This window comes from Rhincodon typus, chromosome 34, assembly GCF_021869965.1.
Source record: "Rhincodon typus isolate 14 chromosome 34, sRhiTyp1.1, whole genome shotgun sequence".
NCBI lineage: Eukaryota > Metazoa > Chordata > Chondrichthyes > Orectolobiformes > Rhincodontidae > Rhincodon > Rhincodon typus.
The window spans coordinates 18,869,233-18,895,079 of NC_063365.1; the positions used below are offsets into that span (position 1 = coordinate 18,869,233).

At 43.0% G+C, this 25,847-nt stretch overlaps 1 protein-coding gene across 1 annotated transcript in view; it reads right to left on the minus strand.

Moving 5' to 3' along the window:
- si:ch211-51a6.2 (neurotrypsin) overlaps positions 1 to 23,187 on the minus strand; it is a 56,839-nt gene extending 33,652 nt beyond the window's left edge. The window contains exons 1-5 of the mRNA XM_048616196.1: positions 23,065 to 23,187; positions 22,686 to 22,725; positions 9,503 to 9,745; positions 5,492 to 5,630; positions 1,642 to 1,833 (exon numbers count right to left, since the gene is read on the minus strand). Coding sequence (XP_048472153.1) covers positions 1,642 to 1,833; positions 5,492 to 5,630; positions 9,503 to 9,745; positions 22,686 to 22,725; positions 23,065 to 23,121 — 671 coding nt within the window. The 5' untranslated portion in view covers positions 23,122 to 23,187. The remainder of the gene's footprint in view (positions 1 to 1,641; positions 1,834 to 5,491; positions 5,631 to 9,502; positions 9,746 to 22,685; positions 22,726 to 23,064) is intronic.
- Positions 23,188 to 25,847: the final 2,660 nt, after the last annotated feature.

Consider the following 25,847-nt stretch of genomic DNA (forward strand, 5'->3'; position numbering starts at 1 on the left):
GAGATGTAGAAAAGAGTATGGGATAGTTCAGGGAAAGGTCAATTACCATGTAGACTCCAGCATCGGCAGTTCCTACTATCTCTGTGATAGACAGCAGATGCTTCAAACCCCCTGGAGTGTTAATGGAAGACTCTTTGTCCTATGGGGTTTATCACAGGGAATGTAAACATTGAAGGCAGTAGCATGCTTTTAGTTTAAAATAACCAAGGGTTGATTTTTAGCTTAGAAAACCCAGAGACTGAAATCTTTTACAATAGTTTTGGAGGAGATGTAGAAAAGAGTATGGGATAGTTCAGGGAAAGGTCAATTACCATGTAAAAGTTTCACTTGTGAAAGTTCCAGACCAAGTGTGTTTGGTTATAAATCTGCAGATTATTAAAAGACTGAGAATGTTTGAGCTTTCAGTGTTGTGAGTATTCATGTAAGAAGACTTCACATTTCACAGGACAGAACCGCAGCAAAGCAGTTAAATCAACCTAAAGATTTCCCTGGAGTTGCATTATTGTAAAGTGATGTTGCTGGGTGACACATGAGACTTTGCTTTGATGCGTGTTTTAAGATCTCTCAAACTGCATTTCTGTATTTAGCTAGTTTGGCTAGCTCTTTTTTCATTTTTTTCCTTTTAGAGTCAGAGAGTCATAGAGGTCTATAGCATGGAAACAGGCTCTTCAGTACAACTCATCCATGCTGACCAGTTTTCACAATTAAACTAGTCCCATTTACCTGAGTTTGATCCATATCCCTCCATACCTATCCCATTCATGTACCTGTTTAAATGTTTATTAAATGACAAAATTGTACTCACTTCCACCACTACCTCTGGCGGCCTGTTCAAGACACTCACTACCCTCTGTGTGAAAACATTTCCCCTCTGGACCCTTTTGCATCTCTCCCCACTCACCTTAAACCTATGCTGTCTAGTTTTAGATTCCCCCACCATGGGGAAAAGCTGTCGGCCATCTACCTTATCTATGCCTATCATGATTTTAAAGACCTCTATAAGGTCACCTCTTAGTCTCCTATGCTCCAAGGAAAAAACTCCTAGCCTATTCTGCGTCTCCCTGTTACTTAAACCTTCCAGTCCAATTGATAGTGTTAAGATATAATTCAGTATGGCCCAGCTAAAAGTTCAAGGGGATTAATGGCTAACTCCAACTCTTGAATTAATTTCAAACCGTTTCAAGTAACCATGTAAATAGCTCTCACCTTTATGCTGCATAGCTCCCTGATACAACCAAGGTTTCAGAAGATAAAAGCCACCAATCTTTTGGTGACTGACAGTTCAATTAGGTGCAAAGTGAAGTTTTTGTTTGCAAATTCTCAGATCAGATTTGTACACTCCCTATTCTCCATTATATTAAACGCTTCAAGATCTCTCTCCAAAAGTTGAATTGTGTAAAGAACTTCTGTTTTATTGTTATAGAAAATCTGCAGCCCCACGTGCCCATGTATCAGTGAGTGACCACCATGTTAAGTTAAAACAAGAGATCTATCAAGTCAGATCTATGAAGTCAGATCTATCAAGTCAGATTTCAACTGGGACCTGACTTGTTCAGTAATGACGCCAGCTGGATGTACAACGTGCAACAATCATGTCATTTTTCATTTACCAAATCCTGTTAAATTTCACGAAGTGTTTACTTCTGACTTTTACCTTCTGGAAGTCCACACACAACCCCTGCATCACTGTCATGTCTGCAGGCTCCACTCGCTAATGTGCTGTTTCGACATTGCAGCAAGGCAGCCTCGTCGCCCCGACAGTGAACACCGTCCATGTGAATGGGACCTGATCCTGCACCGAACCATGAATTCCTCTTGGCCACACCTATTTCACTGTGAACATGAGTGACCGAAGAGAAAGAGGGGACGGGGAGGAAGGGAAGGGTTAAGAGGTTGCCATGGGAAAAGGGGAGGATGGAAGTAGGAGTGGGAAGGAGGAGAAAGAAGATTAGGGAGAAGGAGAAGCGAAAAAAAAGGGAAGGAGAAAGTCAATAAGAGGGAAATAGGAAGGAAGTGACAACAGGTTATTTCATGACAGGAATCACTCACGGCGCATGTTTTGGAGATTAATTTCCTCTGTGAATTATTTTTAGTTTGCTAGTAAACACATTTGTGTTATTTCAATGCAGTCATTAAATTTCTAAAAATAAACAGATTAATGATGGATAAAACAGTGCAGAAATTTAACCCAGATGTTAATCAACAAACTAAAAGCATCATGCAATGGAAACAAAGCTCCTTTTGTAGATTTGGTAAATAAACAGACTGTTTCTTGATGCGTCGGATAACATTTCCTCAGATTATTTTAATCCTGGAGACAATCACAGGGCAGCTGACAGGATCTGATGTGGACAAAATTACCCTGATATGTCCCTCCAGTATGTTCTGCTCTCTTTTCCCATAATGCTAATACAAAGAGAAAGAGAGAACTCCTTTGAAGGGTCTAGGCCCGAAACGTCAGCCTCTCTGCTCCTATGATGCTGCTTGGCCTGCTGTGTTCATCCAGCCCTGCACCTTGTTGTCTCGGATTCTCCAGCATCTGCAGTTCCTACTATCTCTCACTCCTTTAAATGTGCTGGGTTCCTCCAGGCCAGTACACACAGGAACTGGAAAGGGTTATTCAGCCCTTCTGACCTGCACTGTCATTTTCATGAGATCACATGCCGATCTGTGACAAGCTCCATTCACCCACCTTCATTACCTATTCCTTCAGACTGTTAATAGACCTTTGTAACGCGATCCCACCCCGTATTTAAAATGAACAGTTGAAATAACTAGGGCAACCAGGTTTGCAAAAGTCAGCACTGAGAAACAATGAGCAAGTGGGCTCCAGGATGATTGACACTTTGAGCAGACTACAGGCAGGAGCCTAGAGGATGGGCAGAGAAAGGTTGGAGGTCATCTCCCAGGGTATGTCCAGCCAGAGTTGGCAACCCTTTTCTGTTGATTCGTTCGATGGACATCAGTGTCACTGGTTGGGTCAGCATTTATTGCCCATTCTTAGTTGCCCTTGAGATGGTGGTGGTGAGCTGCCTTCTTGAATCGCTGCAGTCCATTTGGCATAGGTACCGCTACCCGTGCTGTTAGCGAGGGAGTTCCAGGATTTTAACCCAGCGACACTGAAGGAAACTGAATGAACATCAATATATTTCCAAGAGAACTTGCAGGGTGGGCATGTTCCTTCCAAGAGAAGCTAGTGGTATTATTGCTAGGCTATTAATATAGAAACTCAGCTAATGTTTCAGGTTCAGATCTCACCATGGCAGATGGTGGAATTTGACTTCAATAGAAGTGAAATAGGAGTCTAAAGCTAATGATGAGACCACAGCTGATTGTTGGAGAAACCCATCTGGTTCATTAATGTCCTTCAGGGAAGGAAACTGTCATCCTTACCTGGTCTGGTTTACATATTACTCCAGACCCACTGCATTGTGATTGACCGTTAAGTGCCCTCTGAAATGAATGAGCAAATTACATCGATCGCTATGATCATTTAAAAGGCTTCATCAGCAGCGAGCCTCTGGTGCCAAAAAGATCACGGCAACTCTCTTGGAAATGTCAAAGGGGAGGAGTCCAGATTTCATTGTAGGTGAAGCAATGCAATTTGCTGTAATGTGATGGAGGCCGACAGGAAGAAGGAGGAAATCTCACGCAGATTTTCTTCCCCTCCTTCACCCACAACCCATTCCCAAATAGGACAAGGTCAAAATCAGGGCACTTGAACTAACTGTAGGCAGTTGTCAGGACACTTAATGAAAAGCCAGGCTGTCCTAGTCAAACACTGAGGTACTTGAAATTACCATAACTTTTCACTGGATTGTTACCTTTCATGTTTGTGCTTGAGTCCTGTAGTGGGACCTGAAACCACAATCTTATGGGTCAGAGATAAGAGGTGTTGCCAGCTGAGCCCTTCAGTACATACACAGCATCATTGTTTCACTGGGCAAACCATTTTCTAATCATTGTCAAGATGAAAGATTCCAGTTTTGGTGTGAAGTGTGATTCCATAGCTTCCAGGCCTTTGAGTGTGGTACTAGCTTAGCTATCCAGTGTAGGTTACAGGTACGTTTGTGAACATGGACGTGAACAAACTTTCTCCGAGGGGCCCACAGCATTCACAAACCTCAGCGGAGACCTCCAACCGTTAGACGGCGGAGAAAGCAGATGGGAGGGAATGGGTCCTGTGTGTCATTGGAATATACAGGAGGGGGCTCAGTATTGAGATTAACTGCAGACATCAATACTCCACACAGTTTCACCATTAGAGTTAGTGCATCATAGAATCCCACAGTATGAAAGAGAGAGCACTCACCCGAACATGTGCTTGTGAGATATCCCATGTGACTTTCATCCCAGCTCTTTCCCCACAGCCCTACATAAGATTTTCCTTATCTGAGTAAATGGCCTAGTGGTATTATCACTAGACTATGTTGTGGGGACCCAGATTCAAATCCCACCAAGGCAGATGGTGGAATTTGAATTCAATAAAGAATCTGGAATTAAGAGTCTACTAATGACCATAAATCCATTGTCAATTGTCAGAAAAACCCATCTGGTTCACTAATGTCCTTTCGGGATGGAACTCTGTCAACATTACCTAGTCTAGCCTACATGTGACTCCATTCACAGCAATATGGTTGCCACCTAACTGCCCTCTGGGCATTTAGGGATAAGGTGCAAATGCCGACCTAGCCAGAGAAGCCCACATCCCATGAGTGAAATAAAACAACCCAACTCCCGCATGAGAGTTGTTATTTAATGTTTCCGCCAAGCCTTAAAGGCACTCCAGAATGTAACAACCTGCCAAGTTAAATAAATTCTCCTTTTCTTCCTTCTGATGCAATTACACTCAGTCTGGATTTTAAATGTATGATCACAGCAGGAGGCCATTCAGCCCCTTGAGCCTGCTTCACCATTTAATGAGATCATGGTTAAGCTGACTGCAACTGCAACTCCACATTCCTGCCTAATCCTGGAAGCCTTTCACCTCCTTATTTATCTAGAATCCAGCCACTGTTACGAAGATTTAGGGCCCTCTGGGAGGAAAGGTCGAGGTAAAATATTTGTGTTTCTCCCTTTCTAAGATCTGCTCATGCTGTCCCATATCTTTGCCCCAAAAGGTAGCCCTGTTCCCAGTCCTCAGCTCTTCTGCTCTGGTAATGTACAATGAACAACTTCCTTTCTTGCTGTTGCTTGGCTGATGCTGTACAAGGTCAGTTCCCTATGCCGCTATGTTCACCTAACTTCAAAAATGCCTTTGTCATTTAAAACCATGGAAGAGTTAACGGGACAAATCCAACACCACCTCAACTAACCGGCAATGAAATGGTTGTAAGCCTTTTGCGAATAATTCCTGCTGTGATGGAATGAAATCACTGGGGGTGTAAAGTGATTAAACACTGAGCAGCATGGTGCCAAGATAAAACCTTGGTAACAACCATAACGACTACATTCAGAATAATTGCTGGATGTATCGCTCCAACATTCATACCTTAAGCTTAGCTGACGACAAACCACACTGGCATCTCTATCATCCCAGGTCTTGTCACAGACAGTGCCCCATTGTCCATTGTACAGTAACTCCACCCTTCCCTCATGTTGACCAGCTCCTCCACTCAGTCGGATGGCACCTTAAAGAGCCAGGAAAATTATGAAAAGCCTTTTGTCCTTTAAGGAACAATTATTCCTTCATCAAAATAAATCTGTGCATATTACATTCCTCAAAAATACTTTGAACCAGTCCTTGTAAGTGTTTGAAAGCAGAGTGTCTAAAACACCTAAGCAATTGCTAGAATTCTCCTCGAGCATCTTAATTCACCACCGCACAGGTTCTAACATGCCAAATTTTGGTCTTGCATTACTGGATACCCTGCATTTATGGACCACATTGCGAATTTCCTCATGCTAACTAACTTGAGCACCAATGCAGCGTCACTCCAGTGACTTTGAGCAGGTGGCCTCTAGTTACTGATGCATTATTACCAGCGCTAGGTAAATGCAGTCACTGCAGCGCTCAGTGTACCTGAAATTTAGGCCGAATTAACAAAAATAAGCCTGTTAGTAATTTTGGGAAGAGGCTTCCAAAATTGCGAGGCGACTGGGCAGATCAGATTGGGAGAAACTGTTCCCACGCGAGAAAGAGATCAAGAACAGAGAGGGCTCTGATATAAAGTGATTTACTAAAAAAGCAAGTGTGAGATGAGAAAACAGCTACTTCGCAAAACAAGTGGTTCGTGTCTGGAAAGCACTGCCTGGTAGTGGGGAGGAGTCAGGTTCAGTCAAGGCATTCAAAAAGGCACTGGGTGATCATTTAACAACACTGTGTAAGGGTATGAGAAAAAGGTGGGAGAATGGTATCGGATTGCTCACTATTATGGGTAGATTGGCCACCTTCTGCACTGTAACACCTCTGTGGTTCTCTGGTAAATCTTATGAATGATAATGCTCAATGGCAAAGCCTCAAGTGGGCTACATTATTCACCCAGGCTGACCAGGAAAATCAAATTCAACTCAAAATTTAATTGCTCTGTAAATCTCTTATTGGTTTCCAAGTGCTTTCTTGAAAGATTTGTTAACATTCATTAAATCCATTTAGGGTGAGAGAGGATTACCCGAGGCTAGGGATCAATAAATCTCCAGTATCTTGGCTTATTAATGATGTGGAGGTGCCGGTGTTGGATTGGAGTGGACAAAGTCAGAAGTCACATGACACCAGGTTATGGTCCAACAGGTTTATTTGAAATCACAAGCTTTCAGAGCACTGCTCCTTCATCAGTGAAGCTCGTGATTTCAAATAAACCTGTTGGACTATAACCTGGTGTCGTGTGACTTCTGACCTTGGCTTATTAAGGAATTGGAGTAGGTGACCAGTTTAGTTTAGGGCATGCAAGTTTGATTCTTGTACTATACTGGGGCAGCTGGTCTCAGCAAGGTGGATAGCAAGAGGTGTTAAAATTATCATCTCTTGATCAGGGAGCAGTGAATGGGTTCAGTTCAACTGGCTTCCAGAAATGTCCTGTGAGGAATATGCTACCTATTTTTTGTTATTCACTCATGAGATGTGGGCATCGCTAGCTGTGCCCTCATTTATTGCCCATCTCCAGTTGCCCTTGAGAAGAGATGGCAGTGAGCTGCCTTCTTGAACTGCTGCAGGTCATTTGGTGTAGGTAGACCCACATTGCTATTGGAAGAGAGTTTGCGGATTTTGACCCAGCAACACTGAAGGAATGGTGATATATTTCCCAAGTCAGGATGGTGAATGGCTTGAAGGGGAACTTGCAGGCTGTGGTGTTCCCATGTGTCTGCTGCCTTTATCCTTCCAGATGGAAGTGGGTTGGAAGATGATGTCAAATGATCTCTGGTAAATTTCCACAGTGCCTCTGGTACGCACTGCTGTGACTGAGTAAAGGCAGTGAGTGTATGTACATGTGGTGCCAGTCAAGTGGGTTACTTTGTCCTGGATAGTGTCAAGCTTCTTGAGTGTTGTTGGAGCCGCACCCATCCAGGCAAGTGGGGAGTATTCCATCGCACTCTTGAATTGCGCCTTATAGATGGTGGACAGGCTCTAGGGAGTTAAGCGGTGAGTTATTCACAGCAGAATTCCTAGCCTCTGAATATCAAGGGACCATATTTAGTTTTTTTTTGCTAGTTGAAGATGGTCATTGCCTGGCATTTGTGTGATGCAAATGAATCCTTGTTTGAAGAAAGCATCTGAAACCAAGTGAGTGGAGAACCTTCAGACTACACACCCTTACGATGAGCAAGAGTGAAATTTAACAGAGAAGTGTGAAATTATTCAAAAATATGTAATTTAATGTATATTATACACTTTTATAGGTCATTTAATTAAGCAGAGCCAGTACAGCTTTATGTAAAAGAAATCATGTCCAATTATTTTATTAGAGTCTTTCAAGGAAGTCTCAAACAGAGTGGATAGAGAGGAACCAGTAGACGTGTTATGGTTGGATTTTCAAAAAGAGTTTAACAAGGTACCTCACAAAACGTTGCCATAAGAGTCCATTGTATTGAAGGTATATTGGTGTGGATAGAGAATGGCCTCATAGGCAGGAAACAGCAAGTGGGGATAAGGGGTTCTTTGTCAGGTCAGTGACCGATACCCTACGAGGTTCCATGGGAATCAGTGCTAGACTGCAACTGTTTACAACGTGTGTAAATGACTTGGAGGAAGGAAGCAAATGTACTGCAGCCAAATTTACCGACAACACTAAAATAGGTGGAAAGGCAATCTGTGAGGAGGATGCAAACAGTTGACAAAGACAATTATAGGTTAATTAAGTAGGCAAAACATTGGCAAATGGAGTATAATGTGGGAAAATGAGAAGTTCTTTATTTTGGAAGGTAGAACAAAAGAATGGAGTATTGTTTAAATGGAGAAAAACTGTCGAAAGCTGCAACACAAAGGGACTTGGAAATACTTGTGCACAAAACACAGAAAGCTAGCACACAGGTGCAGCAGGGAATCAGGGGGGCTAATGGAATGTTGGCCCTTATTTCAAAAGGGTTGGAGTATAAGAGTAGGAAAGTCTTACTGCGACTGTACAAGGTGCTGGTGAGGTCACATCCAGAGTGCTGGGAGCAGTTTCGGTACCTTTATATAAGAAGAGCTATTATTGTACTGGAGGCAGTTCAGAAAATGTCCACAAGATGATCCACAGTATTGAGGGATTGGCTTCTGAGCAAATATTAAACAAATTGGGACTCTACTAACTGGAGTTTAGAAAAGTGAGAGGTGATCTCATTGAAACATGTAAGGGTCTTAAGGGACTTGCTAGCGTAAATGCTGAGAGGCTGTTTCCCCTCGTGGGAGAGTCTAGGAGCAGAGGGCATGGTCTCAGAATAAAGGGGCACCAATAAAGACTGAGATAGGGGAGCATTTCTTCTCTCAGAGGGTTGTGAATTTTTCAGACTCCTTGCCACAGACAGCTGTGGGGGCAGAGTCCTTATGTATATTTAAGGTTGAGACAGATTCTTGATCAGTTGGGGAATCAAGGGTTATGGGGAGAGGTCAGGAGAGTGGGCGTGAGGAATGTTGGTTCAGCCATGATCCTATTGAATGGTGGAACAGGCATGAGGGGCTGAACGGCCTACTCTTGTTCCTACTTCTTATGGTCTTATGGGGTCAAAAGTTCTGACCCACAGACATTTGGGTGCGAGGAGCAGGATATCCCACACAGTCGTAGGATCTGCAAAGTGGGATTTGGTTAGTTTCCATTCCTTCTCTACCTCATCATTAAGGCAAGTAGCATTTATTCATGGAACATGTCTGGGGATTTTAACTTCTTCATCAAGAGTACTTGGAGCCCTCTTTCACCTCCCTTGCCTGACAAGTTCCTATGTGGAGAACTGTGGATCCTAGAGCTGGCTGCCCCTTTTCACGTTAATTTCCTGTTTTGCCCAAATTAGCATTATACAGTCTCACAGAAATTGCTCAAACCATTTAAGTGGTTGCAATGCATGTCAAGAACAACGTAAACCCGTTTACCATGATTGCAGTCACATTCTGACCAGCTGATGGACCCCGTTCTCTTCCTGTAAAAACACCATGGAACTGGTTCACCATCAGGGTTACGGCAGAAGTTGTGATCGCCAAGTCCCTTGTTGGGATACTGCTGGACATAGTCTGGGAATTCGGTCCACTTCAGGCACTCTTCCCCGGTCACAGTGTATGTTACCGACCCAGTGTAATAACCCAGCTTAGCAAAACCACCCAAACACCAGTTAACAGCTGTGGGAACAAAAGACAAATTGCAAAATTGAGTTTACTCTTCACTTTCAAAGCAGGCACGAAGATGACCTGCACTCAGAACAACAACCATTGCCACATCTGATTCAACCACTAAGCGGTGCCTGGAAATGTATTACTTTCTGCGAATCCCTTCCACTTGTGGGAATTTCTAAGCCTTACTCAATGTGCATAATGTCTATTGGCACAGTGTGTCAGCTCATTCAGGAAAGACTTGTATTTATAAAACAACTTTCAAAACCCCAGGACTTCCCAGAGCATTTTACAGCCAATGAAATACTTTTGGAGTGCATTTACTGTTCTAATGGAAGGGATACAGCAGCCAATTTGCACACAGCAAGATCCCACAAACAGTAATATGATAATGTACAGATGAATTATTTTTGGTGATGTTAATTAAGGGATAGGTATTGGTAAGAAGACCAGGAATAATCCTCTGATCTTCTACAAGTAAATGTTATGGGATCTTCTACATCCTCTAAAGTTTTGGAGTAGATTTGTAGCTCGGGTTGTGGGTGTTGAGGTTGGTTGGCTCGCCAAGCTGGTTCGTTGTTCCGCAGACGTTTCATTATCCTGCTGGGTAACATCATCAGCGCAGCCTCCGATGAAGCGCCGGTGTGTTTTCCCGCCTGGTTTTTAAACTCTGGAGTCCGTCGAGCTGGATTGCCTCATTTCCGGTTTTCCTTCGTAGTGGAATGTATATGGGGTCAAGTTCAATGTGTTTATTGATGGGGTCGAGTTTTATGTGTTTATTGATGGGGTCGAGTTCTATGTGTTTATTGATGGGGTCGAGTTCTATGTGTTTATTGAACATCAGTAAACACATAGAACTCGACCCCATATACACTCCACTACAAAGGGAAACCGGAAGTGAGGTAACCCAGCACAACAGACTCCAGAGTTTAAAAACTAGGTGGGAAAACACACCGACGCTTCATTGGAGGCTGTGCTGATGATGTTACCCAGCAGGGTAATGAAACGTCTGCAGAACAACAACGAACCAGCTCGGCGAGCCAACCAACCTCATCTTCTACATCCACCTGAGTAGACAGATAAGAATTCCAAGTGACATCTCACCTTACAGTACTCCCTAAGTCTTGCTGCACCAACCACAAGTTTTGTGTTCAAATCTCTAGAGAGGGACTTGAACCCACCATATGACCCAGTGGCAGGAGTGGGTCAAGAATGTGTCACCGCTAACCAAGTGTGTTGGTGGCAGAGACAGGATTTAAACCGAACTGTTCATTTCCCAGCAAATAAAGCCTTGTACAGTCCTCACCAGATGGAAAGGACTGACAGCTCAACGTGTCAGGATTATAACCATTGGTCGTCCTCTCATCATTCCTTGCTTTAGCATTTTAGATCAACTGTATCCTTGGTAAATATCCTACTTAGAAATGTACTGACGGAATTTCCATATTGTTGTCCGGGGGCTATTCACACATAAAACCAGCAGCTTGTGAGCTCAAGTTACCCGAACCACAGCCACTGCCTTGTGCTGGCTGGAACCAGATTGAACCAGGTCAGGTCAGAGGGATGACACAAGGTAGAAAACCTTATTTGGTGGAAGAGTAATGAGGTAATCCTAACGGTGTCCTTGGGCGAGCCGATCACGAAAAGACGCAGGATCGCCAGGTGAACTTGAACCAACGAGGAAAAGACAGCGCAGTTCGGGAAGGCGAGGAAACAGGATAAAAATGAAGGATTTTGGACATGTGAGCAGCAAAAATCTGGGAGATCAACCTTTGCCGAAGTGGAGGACCCTAGCTTTGAAGCGTGGAAATTACACCGAGTATGTAAGGAAATGGCCTAGGCAGAATGAGCTCCTATCCTTGGGGATGAGCTTTTAAATTCTTTGACTGTTCAGAATGTCAGAGAAACTAGTGAGTGCGCACAAAGATGTTAGCCTTGTATGAATTGCTTGCCTGCTTTTAACCTTTTCTTAACCAAACGGTACCAATTATCTGTCTGTCTTAACTAAACTGATAAAGTTGGTGGTTAACTGATACAGACTAGACCTTTTCCTCTTTGTGCTGAGCCAATAAGTATTGTTGAGGGCGGTAACCGAGCAACAATACATATTCAAAAATTGTTTGTCTCACAACACCAGCGAATTTTAAGAGTTAGGAGAAATACAAATCAATATCCAAGCTGAAATGTATTGGATGTAAAAGGATGACAGTTTCCACAACAATGGCACCAGGCCATTCAGCCTGTCATGTCCATGCTGGTTCTCTGAAGGAGCAATACACGGAATGCCGCTCCCTTGCCTTTCTCCTTTTTTTTCAGAAAGAGGTTAAATTCCTTTTTCAGTTGACCCTTCCTCCCTCAGTGCATCTCAGGCAGCACGGCCTCAATATGACCACTCACTGGATGGAAACATTTCTCCTCATGCCAGCATTGCTTCTGTTACCAATTGCCTTGCAATATGTGCCCTTTGGTTCTTGATCAATCCACCAATGGGAACAATTTTCCCCCCTCCCCATCTACTCAGTCCAATCCCCTTTATTAAATTACATTTCAACTCAACTTCTCCAATCTATCTACATAACAGAAGTGTGGGGAGGGAATGGCCTAGTGGTATTATCGCTGGACTGTTAATCCAGAGACCCAGGTATTGTTCTGGGAATCTGGGTTCAAATCTCACCACAGCAGATGGTGGAATTTGAATCCAATGAATATCTGGAACTAAGAGTCTAATGATGACCATGAACCCACTGTCGATTGTCAGGAAAAACCCATCTGGTTCACTAATGTCCTTTAGGGAAGGAAACTGCCAAACTGCCATCCTTACCTGGTCTGGCCTACATGTGACTCCAGACCCACAGCAATGTGGCTGACTCTTAACTACCCTCTGGGCAATTAGGGATGGGTAATAAATACTGCCTAGCCAGCAATGCCCTCATCCCATGAATGAACAAAGGGAAAAAAAAAACACAGAAGTTCCTCATCCCTGGAACATCTTACAAATCCCTTCTCTACTGCCTTCAGATTCCTCTTAAAGCATGATGTCCAGATCTAGATGCAATACTCTAGTTGAGGTTGAACTTACGTTTATACCAAATGTTCAGTACAGACGTGCATCTTGAAGAGTAAGATTAGATTAAATTGCTTCATTACCAACAATGCAGAAAGACATTAAACATGGTATAAAATATTTCAAAAGGAAATTTACAGTTACATTGCTTTCTCACATCATCAGGATATTTTGAAGTGCTTCACAACTGAATGATTGCCTTTTGAAATGCCAGTCACTGCTTTTATATAGATTAGTACCGCAGCCAATTTTCTGAAAGCAAAACTCTTGGGAAATAAATGGATGACCAGGCAATCAATTTTTGTTGAGACAGAAACATTGGCCCAGGACAGCACAGTGGCTCAGTGGTTAGCACTGCTGCCTCACAGCGCGAGTGACCTGGGTTTGATTTTACCCTTGGTGACTGTGGGGAGTTTGCACATTCTCTCTGTGTCTGCGTGGGTTTCCACCAGGCGCTCTGATTTCCTCCATGCTAAGTTTCCCTTAGCGTCCATGGATGTGCAGGCTGGGTGGGTTAGCCATGGGAAATGCAGGGTACAAGGGTAGGGTCGGAGGGTGGATCAGGGAGGGATGCTCTTCGGACAGTCAGAGTTGGGCTGAATGGCCTGTTTCCACACTGTAGGGATTCTATGAACTCTGGGGTTTCCCTTCTCTCCTTTGAACAGAGCCTCTGGGTCTTTTACATCCAGCTGATTGGGCAGTCAACTTAATATCTCATCCAATAGATGGCAATCTGATAGTGCAGCACTCCCTCTGTATAACACTGCATTTCAGCCTAGATCATGTACTCAAGTCTATAGTAGAGTTTGAACTTGTGCTGTTTATCAAACTGCAGGACCAAAAATGATATATTTTAACGCTGATAAACAAAATTCGCTAAAGCATGACAAATGCCTTAATCCCAGAAGACAGGAGCATTCCAACAGCCAGCTATATCTGGCTGGAGGCTGATACCCTGGTCACAATAAGATCTTGGTCAAACTCATTTTAGACATCGAGCTGTTTTGGAAGGTAAGGGTTCTGGAAGTGCTAATGCTGGAAACTGCATTAGCTTCACCCAATCTGAGGATAACATAAGGACTTGAAAATGGAGAAAGGCAGAACATCTGATAGAACAGAACAGACGGAAGACGATGGCTTAGTGGTTTGACCACTGGACTGTTAATCTGGAGACCCAGGTACAAATCATGCCATAGCAGATGGTAGGGAGTTTAAATTCAATTTTAAAAAATCTGGAATTAAAAGAGTCCATTGATGGCCATGAATCCATTGCTGATTGTCAGAAAAACCCATCTGTTTCACTAATGCCCTTTAGGGAGGGAAACTGCCATCCTTGCCTGGTATGGCCTACATGTGACTCCAGACCCAGACTCTTAGCTGTCCTCTGGGCAATGAATGCTGGCCTGGCCAGCAATGAGTGCATCCCGTGAATGAATAAACAAAAATGAAATGAAATGTCTATCTTTCTAATGCTGCTTGTACATAGTTGCTATCATGCAACAAAACATATCTTGTTTAAAACAAGAGCCCCTTCTCATCAGACTACCCGCTGGTTTCCCCTCAATTCAGTTAGACTAAGTAGGCTTAATTCGATTTGATTTATTATTGCCACATGTAGTAAGTAAAATGTTTTGTTTTGCACGCAGTACAGGCAGATCATACCATTCAAAGTGCATTAGGGTAATGAAACAGAGCGAGGAATGCAATGTTATGGCTGCAGAGAAGGTGCACTAAGAGCGAGATCAACATTAAATTTAAAATTTGAGAGGTCCATTCAGAAGTCTAATAACAAACTGTTCTTGAATCTGTTTGTACGTGTGTTTAAGCTTTTGTATAGGTCCTGTATATTCAGTCCATAAGGATGGTCACAGCTATCTAACCAATCACATGTTGGGAGTGGTCAACATTACATATGACATGGCAGGCAGTGCTATGGATTGAAATTCCACCCCGAACAGAACAAATTCCAGCAATTCAGAATAAATTTCTATTTACAGCTTTAAGAGTAACTCGTATGTTCAACAGGCTCAAGGAGCAGAACAATTGAGCAGCCTGCAGCAATCAAACTCGTAGCAAGGTTCAACAATCGACAGTCAATGGTAAAAGCACTCAGACCCGGTAAGAGAAGCGCAGAGGCTACTGTGAGCTACATGGAGGTGGCATATTGGTCACACTTGCAGATTCAGTTGGGTACCAGTAAACCATGACAGCTGAATTGATTACAGTTTTACCCATAGCAAACTTATATAAATATCTGAGGCTTCAAGGGTAAAATTAAACTCCCTGGTTGGCAAGGGAAAACTTAAAATAAAAATAAACAGCGCAGTTGCAGACAGCAAACGCTGGAAGTAAAAGGAATTGCTAGAGCGAGCATTGTCACCGTAGTGAGAGGACACCATGAGGCACAGCTACAATAAGGGAAATTAAAGGCTGTAGAAGTAACTTAAACCCAGGTTGCAGCACCAGAAGCAAGGTGACAAAGGGGTAACTTAGAAAAGTAAGAAGTCAGAGTCTTACAGAAGAAGAAAGTATGGGAACTATTGTGGCTGGAATTAGAGTGAGAGATCCAAAACCAAAACAATGAGTAAGGCAGGAAAAAATTATTAAGGCTGCAGAAACTGGAAATCACTTGGAGTAGCCATTTCTGTGAAGTATTAAAATTAAAAACAAACAACATTATCAGAAGCACTGTGGATAGTGGAACTATCTAAGGACAGCTTTTAAAGCTCTGGACTTTGGAAATGTCAGAGGTGACTTAATTGAAATATATCAAATTGTGAGGGGGCTTTACTGAATGGATATTGAAAAGATAGTTCCTACTGTGCAAGAATCCATAACTAGAGGTTTCAGTTTAAAAATAAGGAGGAACCCATTTTAAACAGAGATGAGGAAACTTTTTTTTTCCTCAGAGGGTTGTGAATTTTAAAAAATTTCTTCAGTGGGTGCAAAACCTTTAAATAATTTTAAGGCAGAGGGAGATAGATTATTGACAACCAAAGGGATGAAAGATTATTGGGGACATGCGGGAATGTAAGGTTGAGGTTAAAATGAGATCAGCCATGATTCTATTGAAGGGCTGAGTGGCCTACTCTTGTTCCTTGTTTGTATTTTCGTATGTTAAGCAAATGGAATTCATCTTTAAGAGCACAGGCAGCAGGATTTATTCGGTAATGTCAGAAAAATGACAGGAATAGTGCTGCTAAAGGCAGGAAATTGTCCATTTTAATTGCAGGAGGGGAATGTCCATTTTAGCCACAGTGTACTCCAATGCAGAGGAAGAAGTGACCTTGACTTTGGCTGCAAAACAGTGGAAAGCCCTCCAATAAGCAACTCAGGAATGCAAGAATGGGAATAGACCATTCAGGCCATCAAAGCTGCTCTGCCATTCAATTAGGTCACAGCTGAACATCTACCTCACTGCTACTTTTCTGCACTAAATCCATATCGCTTGGTGTCATTAGTTTCCATAGATCTATTGCTTTCTTTCTTTGGTATGTTCAGTGATTGAATTTTTGCAATGCTGTGGGGTAGGGAATTCCAAAGATTCACCACCCTCTGAGTGAAGAAACTCTCCTTCCTCTCAGTCTTAAATGGCCAACCCCTTATCCTGAGGCATGTTCCTCAGCTCTAGACTCACCAACCAGTAAAAACATCCTTTCTACATTCAGCCTGTCATTCCCTGTAAACATTTTGAAAGTTTCATTGCCGTGCCATTTACTTAAGTTACCTAATCTGTCGCTGCCAACTCACCCCTCAAACCGACAGTTTTCATTGCTTAGGTTTAGTTTTGATTTGCCCACCCCACATCCTAATTAACAATTTCATCATGTTATGGTCACTGTTTCCTAAATGATCTCTCATAACAAGATTATTATTTCCACACCAACTCATTGCACAAAACCTAATCTGTCCTTAGATCATAGAATTCCCTACAGCGTGGAAGCTGGCCATTTTGATCATCAAGTCCACACCAACCCTCTGAAGAGCATTTCACCAAGACCCCCCCACCCTATTCCTGGATTACCTCATGGCTAGTCCACCTAGCCTGCACACTACGGGCAAATTAGCATGGCCAATTTTAACCTGCACATCTTTGGACTGTGGGAAGAAACTGGAGCACCCGGAGGAAACCCACGCAGACACTGAGAGAACGTTCAAACTCCACACAGACACAGTCGACAGAGGGTGGAATTTAACCCAGGTCCCTGGCACTGGGAGGCAGCAGTGCTAACCACTGATCCACTGTGCCACCCAGACGATTCCTCAATGTATGGGTCTAAAAGACATCTTGTACATATTCCAGGAATTCATCCACCCCAGTATTATTGCTGATGTGTTTCCTCCAGTCTATATGTAAATTTATTGCATATATTTATTGCATATAATTCCCTGCCTAATGCCACTTCCCTACCTCACCATGACAGTGTGTTGGAGGCCTGCAGACAACTCCCACTCATGCTTTCTGCTTCATCTGTAAAACAACAGGTCACTTCCAGAAGATGTGCAGAAATAGGACAGTTACAAAGTAGCAGGAAGTCAAATAGCTGTTCACACAAAGTTCTAAATGAGGTAGAGCAACCCTGCATTCCTAAATCAATTTGTTTTGGCTTGATTTAATCTTTTAATTTTAAGTTGATACAGTGGCGAGTATCACTATTCGGTATTATCTGATCATACCCATGGGTAAAGAAACAAAGGTTTCAGTCTAAACAGTGAATCTATATGGCCCCGGATGTAGAGATCATGGTTAAAGGTATCAGAGATAGCAAGAACTGCAGATGCTGGAGTCAGAGTCAATGCAATGTGGACCTGGTGGAACATAGCAGATCAGGCAGCACCAGAGGAACAGGAAAGTCGATGTTTCGGGTCGGGACCCTTCATCAGGACTTCATCGTTAAAAGGTATGCTTTAAGAAACTCTGAAACAAAAGGGGAGTAATATAGTACAGAATGTTTCAGAACCAAGAACATTCATGCTTGAGCAAGACTACACGTTTTACCCTCAATCTTCTTCATAGGGATAAAGCAATCGGATAGCACAGGAGTAAAAGCTCCTTTGACAAGGACCACACAAAACTGTTTACAGGATTAGACAAACTCAATAATAAATATAGCATCATAATCAAAAAGGATGCTCTGCCATTATATCTCTACATAGCCAGGATGATTCCATATCCTTTAATTAAACAAGTTCAAAAGCAATTTCAAGTAATGACCTGAATGGATATCACTTCCCTGATGATGAAACCAACTGGATAGTGTTCCGTTTTTGCCACTGTAGCCAAACCCAATGGACCCATCAGAATTTGTGTTGACCTATGTAGGTCAACAAGGCATGACAGAGAGAAATCTACCCAATGCCTACAGTAGAAGAGAGTTCAGCAAATTGTCTAAAAGTGGAGATTTCATTAAACTTGAAGCCAATAGTGGGACCTGGAAGGTGCCATTAAGTGAACTGCTTACCATTTTGGGGATTTGGTTTGAACAGACTGCTATTGGGGATCATCTTGGCTCCACAGGTTTTACAATGGACCATGTCTAATATATTTCAAGGTTCAGACTGCCACATTGATACACAGCAGGATAGTTGAGGAGCACCAGCAGAGGGTCCACACAGTTTTAAAAATACCTACAGGCTGAATGTTGTTTCTTAATGACGAGTGTGAATTTTCCGGGGAATCTATTTGTTTCTGTTTTGGAGGCGCACTGCTAACAGTGATGGAAAAATGGGAGATCCACAGAAAACAAAAGCTGACGAGGAGTTTCCCACTCTGAAATTGGCTCATGGTCTGCAAAGATTTTTAGGCATGGTGACAGAGTTGTTGAAATTTTGCCTCACTTGGCAACTACAGGTAAAGCCTTGAGACATTTCCACAAAAAGACACAAGGGTAGAGGAACCCGCACGAGGAAAATGCTTTTAAAATAAAAACTGACAGACATCCATTCTGAAGAAGGGTCACTGGATTCAAATGTTAACTCTGCTTTCTCTTTCCACTGATGCTGCTAGACCTGCTGAGTTCTCCAGCAATTTCATTTTTTTTTCAATGACAACCAAGCTAATGTCTCCTGTCCCACTACAATCCATTCTCACCAAATATTATCACTGCAGATGTATCAGCTACAGGCATAGGAGCAATGCTCTCTCAGGAGCAACCTGATAAATGTCCTCCAGGCACTACAGCGCTTCCAGATGTAGAAAAAAAACACGTGTCTTCCCTTTCCAACTCCATTCTGATTTACCCCACCACCTGCCCCTCCAACTTCACTCTCACCTTCGAAGGTCTACATTGCCCTCAACGAGCTTTGCATGTAAATTAATCAAAAGGAAAACATGGTGGTGAACAATTGATGAAAAAATATACCACCGGTGATTTGGTGATGAGGAGAAAATGGGTTGTGAGTCAGACAGGGAGAGGCTAAATAGGCTAGAGCTATTTTCCCTGGAGCATCGGAGGCTGAGGGATGGCCTTAGAGAGGTTTATAAAATCATGAGGGCCATGGATAGGGTGACTAGTCGAGATCTTTACCCCAGGCAGGGAGGGCAAAACTAGAGGGTGTAGGTTTAAGGTGAGAGGGGAAAGATTTAAAAGGGACCTAAGGGGCAACTTTTCACACAGAGGGTGGTGCATGCATGGAATGAGCTGCCAGAGGAAATGGTGGAGGCTGGTACAATTGCAACATTTAAAAGGCATCTGGATGGGTATATGAACAGGAAGGGTTGAAAGGAAATGGGCCAAATGCAGGCAAATGGGACTAGATTAATTTAGGATATCTGATTGGCATGGATGAGTTGGACTGTAGTGTTGTTTCTGTTCTGTACAGCTGTATGAATCTAAGACTCTGAGAGCACTTTTGGATATATAACGAAGACAAGAGCTTCTCTCTTTATAATACCTAATGGATTTGCACGACCATTTTAAACCAATTGGTTCTGTAGGCACCATGATAAAAGGAGGCTGGTGGCATCTATGCACCTGACTACATGTTGGCAGTGGTTGGCACTGCATTCTCACATGACACCGACTTACAAAGCTGAACATCAGAGACAGCATACAGTCGCCACACCTTATTTCACAACAGTACAGTTCAAAGGTTGTCTACTTTGATATTAACGTGCGTTTGAGTGTGGGAAAACACCTTCCCTTGGTGGTTTCTCTCAGGTGTACGGCAGCAGTGGTGTCTTACTTCAGTTGTATAGGAGCTTGGTTAGACTGTACTTAGACTCAGTTGTATAGGAGCTTGGTTAGACGGTACATGTGAAATCTCAGGGAAGATATTATTGCCACAGAGAGTGTGCAATGAAGGTCACTAGACTTGTTCCTGACATAGCAGGACTGTCCCATGAAGAGAGATTGAGCAAACTGGGCCCGTATTCTCTACAGTTTTGAAGAATGAGAGATGATCTCATTGATACCTTTAGAGATAGACGAGGCTGATACATGCAAGCTGTTTTCCCTGGGTGCGGCGTTTGGAATCGGAGGCACAGTTGAAAAATAAAGGGGATGGTAGCTCGGTCTGAGATGGGGAGACTTTATTTTAAACTCAGAGGGTTGCGAACCATTAAAATTCTCTACCACAGAGAGCACTGCAAGCTCAGTAGAGTTGACAAGAATTCTGAGTGGAGTACAGGGTTAAGGGGTGGGATCAGTAGAAGGCATTGAAGTGTTCAATCAGCCATGATTATATTGAATATCAGGTTCAATGGGCTGAATGGCTTACTCCTGTCCCAATGTTCCCAAACTGAATCCATATTGAATGGAAGGTACTGTGAACTTCACCAATGAGAAGCACAAGGCCAAGAACCGGGCTTCGTGCTCTAGTTGTTAAACTCCTTTCCCATATAGATAGGGCTTTTTGGGATTGTTTCTTTCACAACATACAACACCGTCGTTCATTCAGCATCACCAGTTCAATATCAGGTCAGTGTTGGTTCAACTTCACTCCAAAGGGTTAATTGCAAGAATCAAGGCTAATACTGCAATGTGGTACGAGAGCTGTACTGAGGGAGGGGCTGTACTGAAGTGAGGGGCTGTACCAAGGGGGGTCTTTACTGTGTGAGGGCTGTACTGGGGGAGGCCTGCATTGAGGAGGGGCTGCACTGAGGGAGGGCAACATTGTTGGAGGTCTTGCTGCTCTACATTACAATATTAAATGTGTCCTGGTTTAGGAAATATATCAATGCAAGTCTTTGTTTCCTTTTTAAAGCCTCTGACTGACTCAAAATTTACAGCATGTGTTCCACTGCAGCTACAATAGCTGTTGGGAATGCAATGGTGTGTGTGTGTATGTGTGTATATATATATATATATATATATACATACACACACACACACACACATGTGTGCATGTTTGCTTGTGTGTTTTTGTGTTTGTATGCTTGTGTGTTTGTTTTCATGTGTGTATATGTGTATGTATTTAGGTCTGTGAACTCGTATGTGTCTTTGTGCACATGTATGTGTGTATGTTTCTGTGCTTATGTGTTTGTGTGTGTGTGTGTTTGTGAGTATAAGGGGCTATCTGTGGCACACAGAAACACAAATGGACCACTCAACCCTTTAAACTTGTTATGGCTGTCTGTGAAATCTCACCTCAAAACACATCGCTTAAACCTATTGGAACCATTTTTGTCATTGAGCTTGCTTGATATTCTACTTGGAGAGAAATGAGAAATATTGCTCCCAGCAAGAAACCGCTCGTGCACTATCCCAGCTTCACTCCATGCTGAGGGAAGTTCCGAGCAATGTAGGAACATGTTGGATTTCACAAAAAAAACGATTTGTCATTCCAACCAGTCTTACCATGATGACAGGAAAGTGTAGTGAGGCAGCCGACGTACATTTCCAAACTAAACACCTAACAAGTCTGTATCCTCCTTTGCTCTTCATGTAATTATTTTCAATAATACGTTATAGGAGGTTACCTTGAAGGACCCTCCTTCTCAACCTCTCCCCTCACCTGAGGCACGGTGACCCTCAGCTTAAACCACCACCTGTCATCTCTCTAATGAGAGAGCAGCTCTATGGTCCTCTGAGACTATGGTGATTTTTTTAAAAAATTACAACAAATTAGTAAAACTAAGTGAATTTTGCAATGTGAGCTTTATCCATTTCATACTATTTGGAGACTTGATTTGCTGGGGCGGCCCAGGGCCTCGCATTGCTGCCTCACAGCACCGGGGACAGAGGTTCGATTCCACCCTTGGGTGACTGCCCGTGGTGGAGTTTATACATTCTCCCAGCGTCTGTGTGGGATTCCACTCCAAAGATGCACAGGTTATGTGGATTTGCCATGGGGAAATGCAGGGTTGTAGAGATGGGATGGGTCACTGTTTGGAGGGTCGGTGTGGAATCAATGGGCTGAGTGGCCTGCTTTCACACTGCAGGACTATTATGTAATATTTTCTATTATAATGTATGTTATTTCTGCAAGACAGTAGTGACTACAACGAACTTTAACTGCCAGTAAAAACCGAAAGAACTGCGGATGATGTAAATCAGGAACAAAAACAGAAGTTGCTGGAAAAACTCAGCAGGTCTGGCAGCATCTGTGAAGGAAAAAATCAGAATTAACGCTTCAGGTCCGGTGACCCTTCCTCAAGAACTGAGGAAATTATGGAACTGAGGAAGGGTCACCAGACCCGAAACGTTAACTCTAATTTTTTTTCCTTCACAGATGCTGCTAGACCTGCTGATCTTTTCCAGCAACTTGTTTTTGTTAACTGACAGTGAAGTATGTTGGAACTGCCTGAGGTTATGAAAGGAGCTATATCGATCTTGTTTTAAAACAGATCTTGTTTTATACATATATATAAAGTTGCATAAAAATACATAAACAAATGTATAAAATTTGTCTAAGCAATAAAAGATTATACATCAGACATGTTACCTGCCAGATGGTTGTCTTTTGCTGGATGGGTCTGTGCAATCTGGAAATAAAAAACAAACATTAGCAAAACTCTGAATTAACCCAAATACAAGTAGGTGTCGGCTACATCTGCCTGGAGTCTGGTGCACTGACCCATCCAGTTCCACAGCGGGTAAAACACACTAGCATCTCTGCTTCAGACTCCACGGTGTATGGCTCCAAAGTTTCAAACCAGCTTAAATAAACTGGGGGCTTTGAAGAGTGAGCAAAAAAACGGCATCTGTCACACAATGCAGTTTGTCCTTGTGTTTCCTTCACTTTATGTTTGTGAGGAAGGTCTGCAGCTGTGGTCTAATTGGTGATCTAATTTCTAAAGTGATCCACTCAGCGGTGATCTTACCTCGGCTGCCGCGGAACAGTAATGCAGGATTGTGGAGAGGATCGAAGCAAAGAACATTCTGAAATTACATCCTAGTCATGGGGTTCCAAAATGTGTCCAGAGTAGAAGAAAGCAGGATTGCCAGAACAGATTCCCGGAGGGATTGCTGCAGGAGATCCTGGAGATAACAAGGCGAGTGAGGGTTCCAGAGTGAAAACCTGCAGAAGGTGGCTTTGCCCAGACAGACCTGCAGAAAGAGAGAGAGAGACAGAGAGTGTGTGTGTGTGTGGAAGGATTCAGTGAATGGGAGGGACCCCGCCCCCGCCCACGAGTTCAAACAGAAACATCAGACTGCAGATAATCTCAGCCCATCGGCGTCTTTCTTCTTTTCCCTTCTAGCCACCGCGTGGAATTATTGGCTCCCTCCTGCCCTTCCACCTTCGCCCAGGGTGTGGGCCAAGTCTCACTGATGATTCAACTGCCCTTTGAACACAGGGTCGGATCGAGGTGGAACAGGAAACTTCCCTCGTCCCACATGGAATGTACAGCATGGGAGCAGGCCATTCAGCCTATCCACTTGCTGCTGCCTTTGGCCTCCCCTATCCTCCCCATCCTAACTGTCAGTATAACCAGGTACACCCTTCTCCTACATCTTCAATTGGCCTTTGGTAGCTGGCTCACCAAAATCTCTGGGTGAATGAGGTTCATTTTTATTCAAAGGATCCCTGAAGTGTGGAAGCAGGCCATTCAGCCCAGTGAGTCCACACTGACTCTCTGAAGAGCATCCTACCTAGACCTACCCCATCCCTGTATTTCCCATGGCTAATCTACCTAGCCTGAACATTCCCAGGCACTTTGGGAAATTTAGCATGGCCAATCCACCCTAACCTGCACATTTTTGGACTGTGGGAGAAAACCCACACAGACACAGAGAGAATGTGCAAAATCCACACAGACAGTTGCCTGAGATTGAAATCAAACCCAGCTGCCTGGTGCTGTGAGGCAGGATGGCTAACCACTGAGCTACTGTGCCACCTCTGATTTCTTGTTTTTCCTGCTTTGCAGGAAACAGGAAAAATGAGCAATGTTAGCCATTTGGTCCTGAACCTGCTCCATCATTCCACTTAGACCATTGGTGAACCTTCTACCTCACTGCCATGTTCCTGCACTCAATCTGTGAATATATATGCTCAGTATCCATTTGATGATTTCTCATATATACTCACTATCTGAACCTCCACTGCACTCTGGAGCAGAGAATTCCAAAGTTTCACCAGACCCTGAATGCAGAAATTACGCCCCCTCTCACCGCAAAATGGTCTGTCCCTACTTCCAAGATTGTGACCATTGGTTATGGACACCCCTCATTCTCCCACCAGCCAGGGGAAACATCCTTTTTGCATCTGTCATACACTCACTCTGGGCCTATGTTTTGTCATTTTGCTACAACTCATACCACTATCTTTGCCCTTTGTTTCATGATGCCTTTGCCATTCAATCTTTCCCACCTTCTTCTCTATTGCATTTCTTCCCCTTTGTGCTTTACATCCATCACTTTCAACAGAATAAAACCCATCATCTTTCTGCTGTCCTTCAAATCTGAAGAACTGCAATGTTCCGATTCTCTCTCTGCTGTATATTTCCAACACTTTCTCTTTTTATTTCAGCACCTGCACTATTTTGCTTTCATTGATTCCCTGTTGACTGTTTTATATTGATGGTCTCTAATTCTACTTCTCTCTAAGTGGAAATAGGCTTTCCATTTTTAAGAAATCTTTTTAAGAAATTAAAGATCTACATTCGGTCACTGTCAATCTTCTCTTTCCAACCGGTAATGAACATACACCAAAGAGAAAATAAAGTGACCACATGGGAGAGCTAAGGTTGATATTACGTAGAAAGTGATCAATACTTCCTTTTTCACATCTCATCATAAGGCCTGTATTGAAAACAAAAAATGCTGGAAATCACAGTGGGTCAGGCAGTATCCACGGAGAGACAGCAAGCTAACGCTTTGAGTCTAGATGACTCTTCATCAGAGCTGATATGAAGTGTGGAGGGGGCAGCATTTATGCTATAGTTGGCAGTGGTGGGGGGAAGGGGGAATGAGGCCACTTGGATTCAATATCAAGCACAAAGGAGATAAAACATACAATCAGGATTGAACCATCAAACCAAAGTAGGGGACCAAATTTTAGAATACTAATTAAATGAACTAAGGAGTACTCCCAAGGCTCAGATTGTAACAGGAAGTCCATCCTGTTGAACAGGGCAAAGTTGGACCAAGTCAATAAATGCCAATCTATTCCCTTGGCATAGATCCTTTCAAAACACCCTGATTTGGTTTCCGCACTGTATCCTTGCTAATTACATCCCATAATTTAATTAGGTAGGAAACTGGATAGGGTAATGTCCTCCTGAACAATTCACCAACACATATAGTTTGGCTCATGTAAAATATTCTGAATCATTTATCTGTGCCAAATCAAATATAAACTCATAGCTGTTTAATTCAGAAATGACAGTGCTGCCCACTGAGTCACGCCTAACATAGATAACATTAGCAAGGAAAATAGAGTAAATAATTGACATATTATAATGCAATATTTAAGCACCACCTAAGAGTAGGGCATGCATTGCCTTTCAACCATGGTTCACTTCATAGTGCATTTGCCTTTGAAATACAAGTTCCAGGGTTCAAGTGTCACCTCAGAGATTGAGCACAAAATTCAAGGCTGATGCTCTAATGCAGTACTGAGAGTGCTGCAGTGTTGTGGTGTCAGTACGAAGGAGTTCCAGAGTGT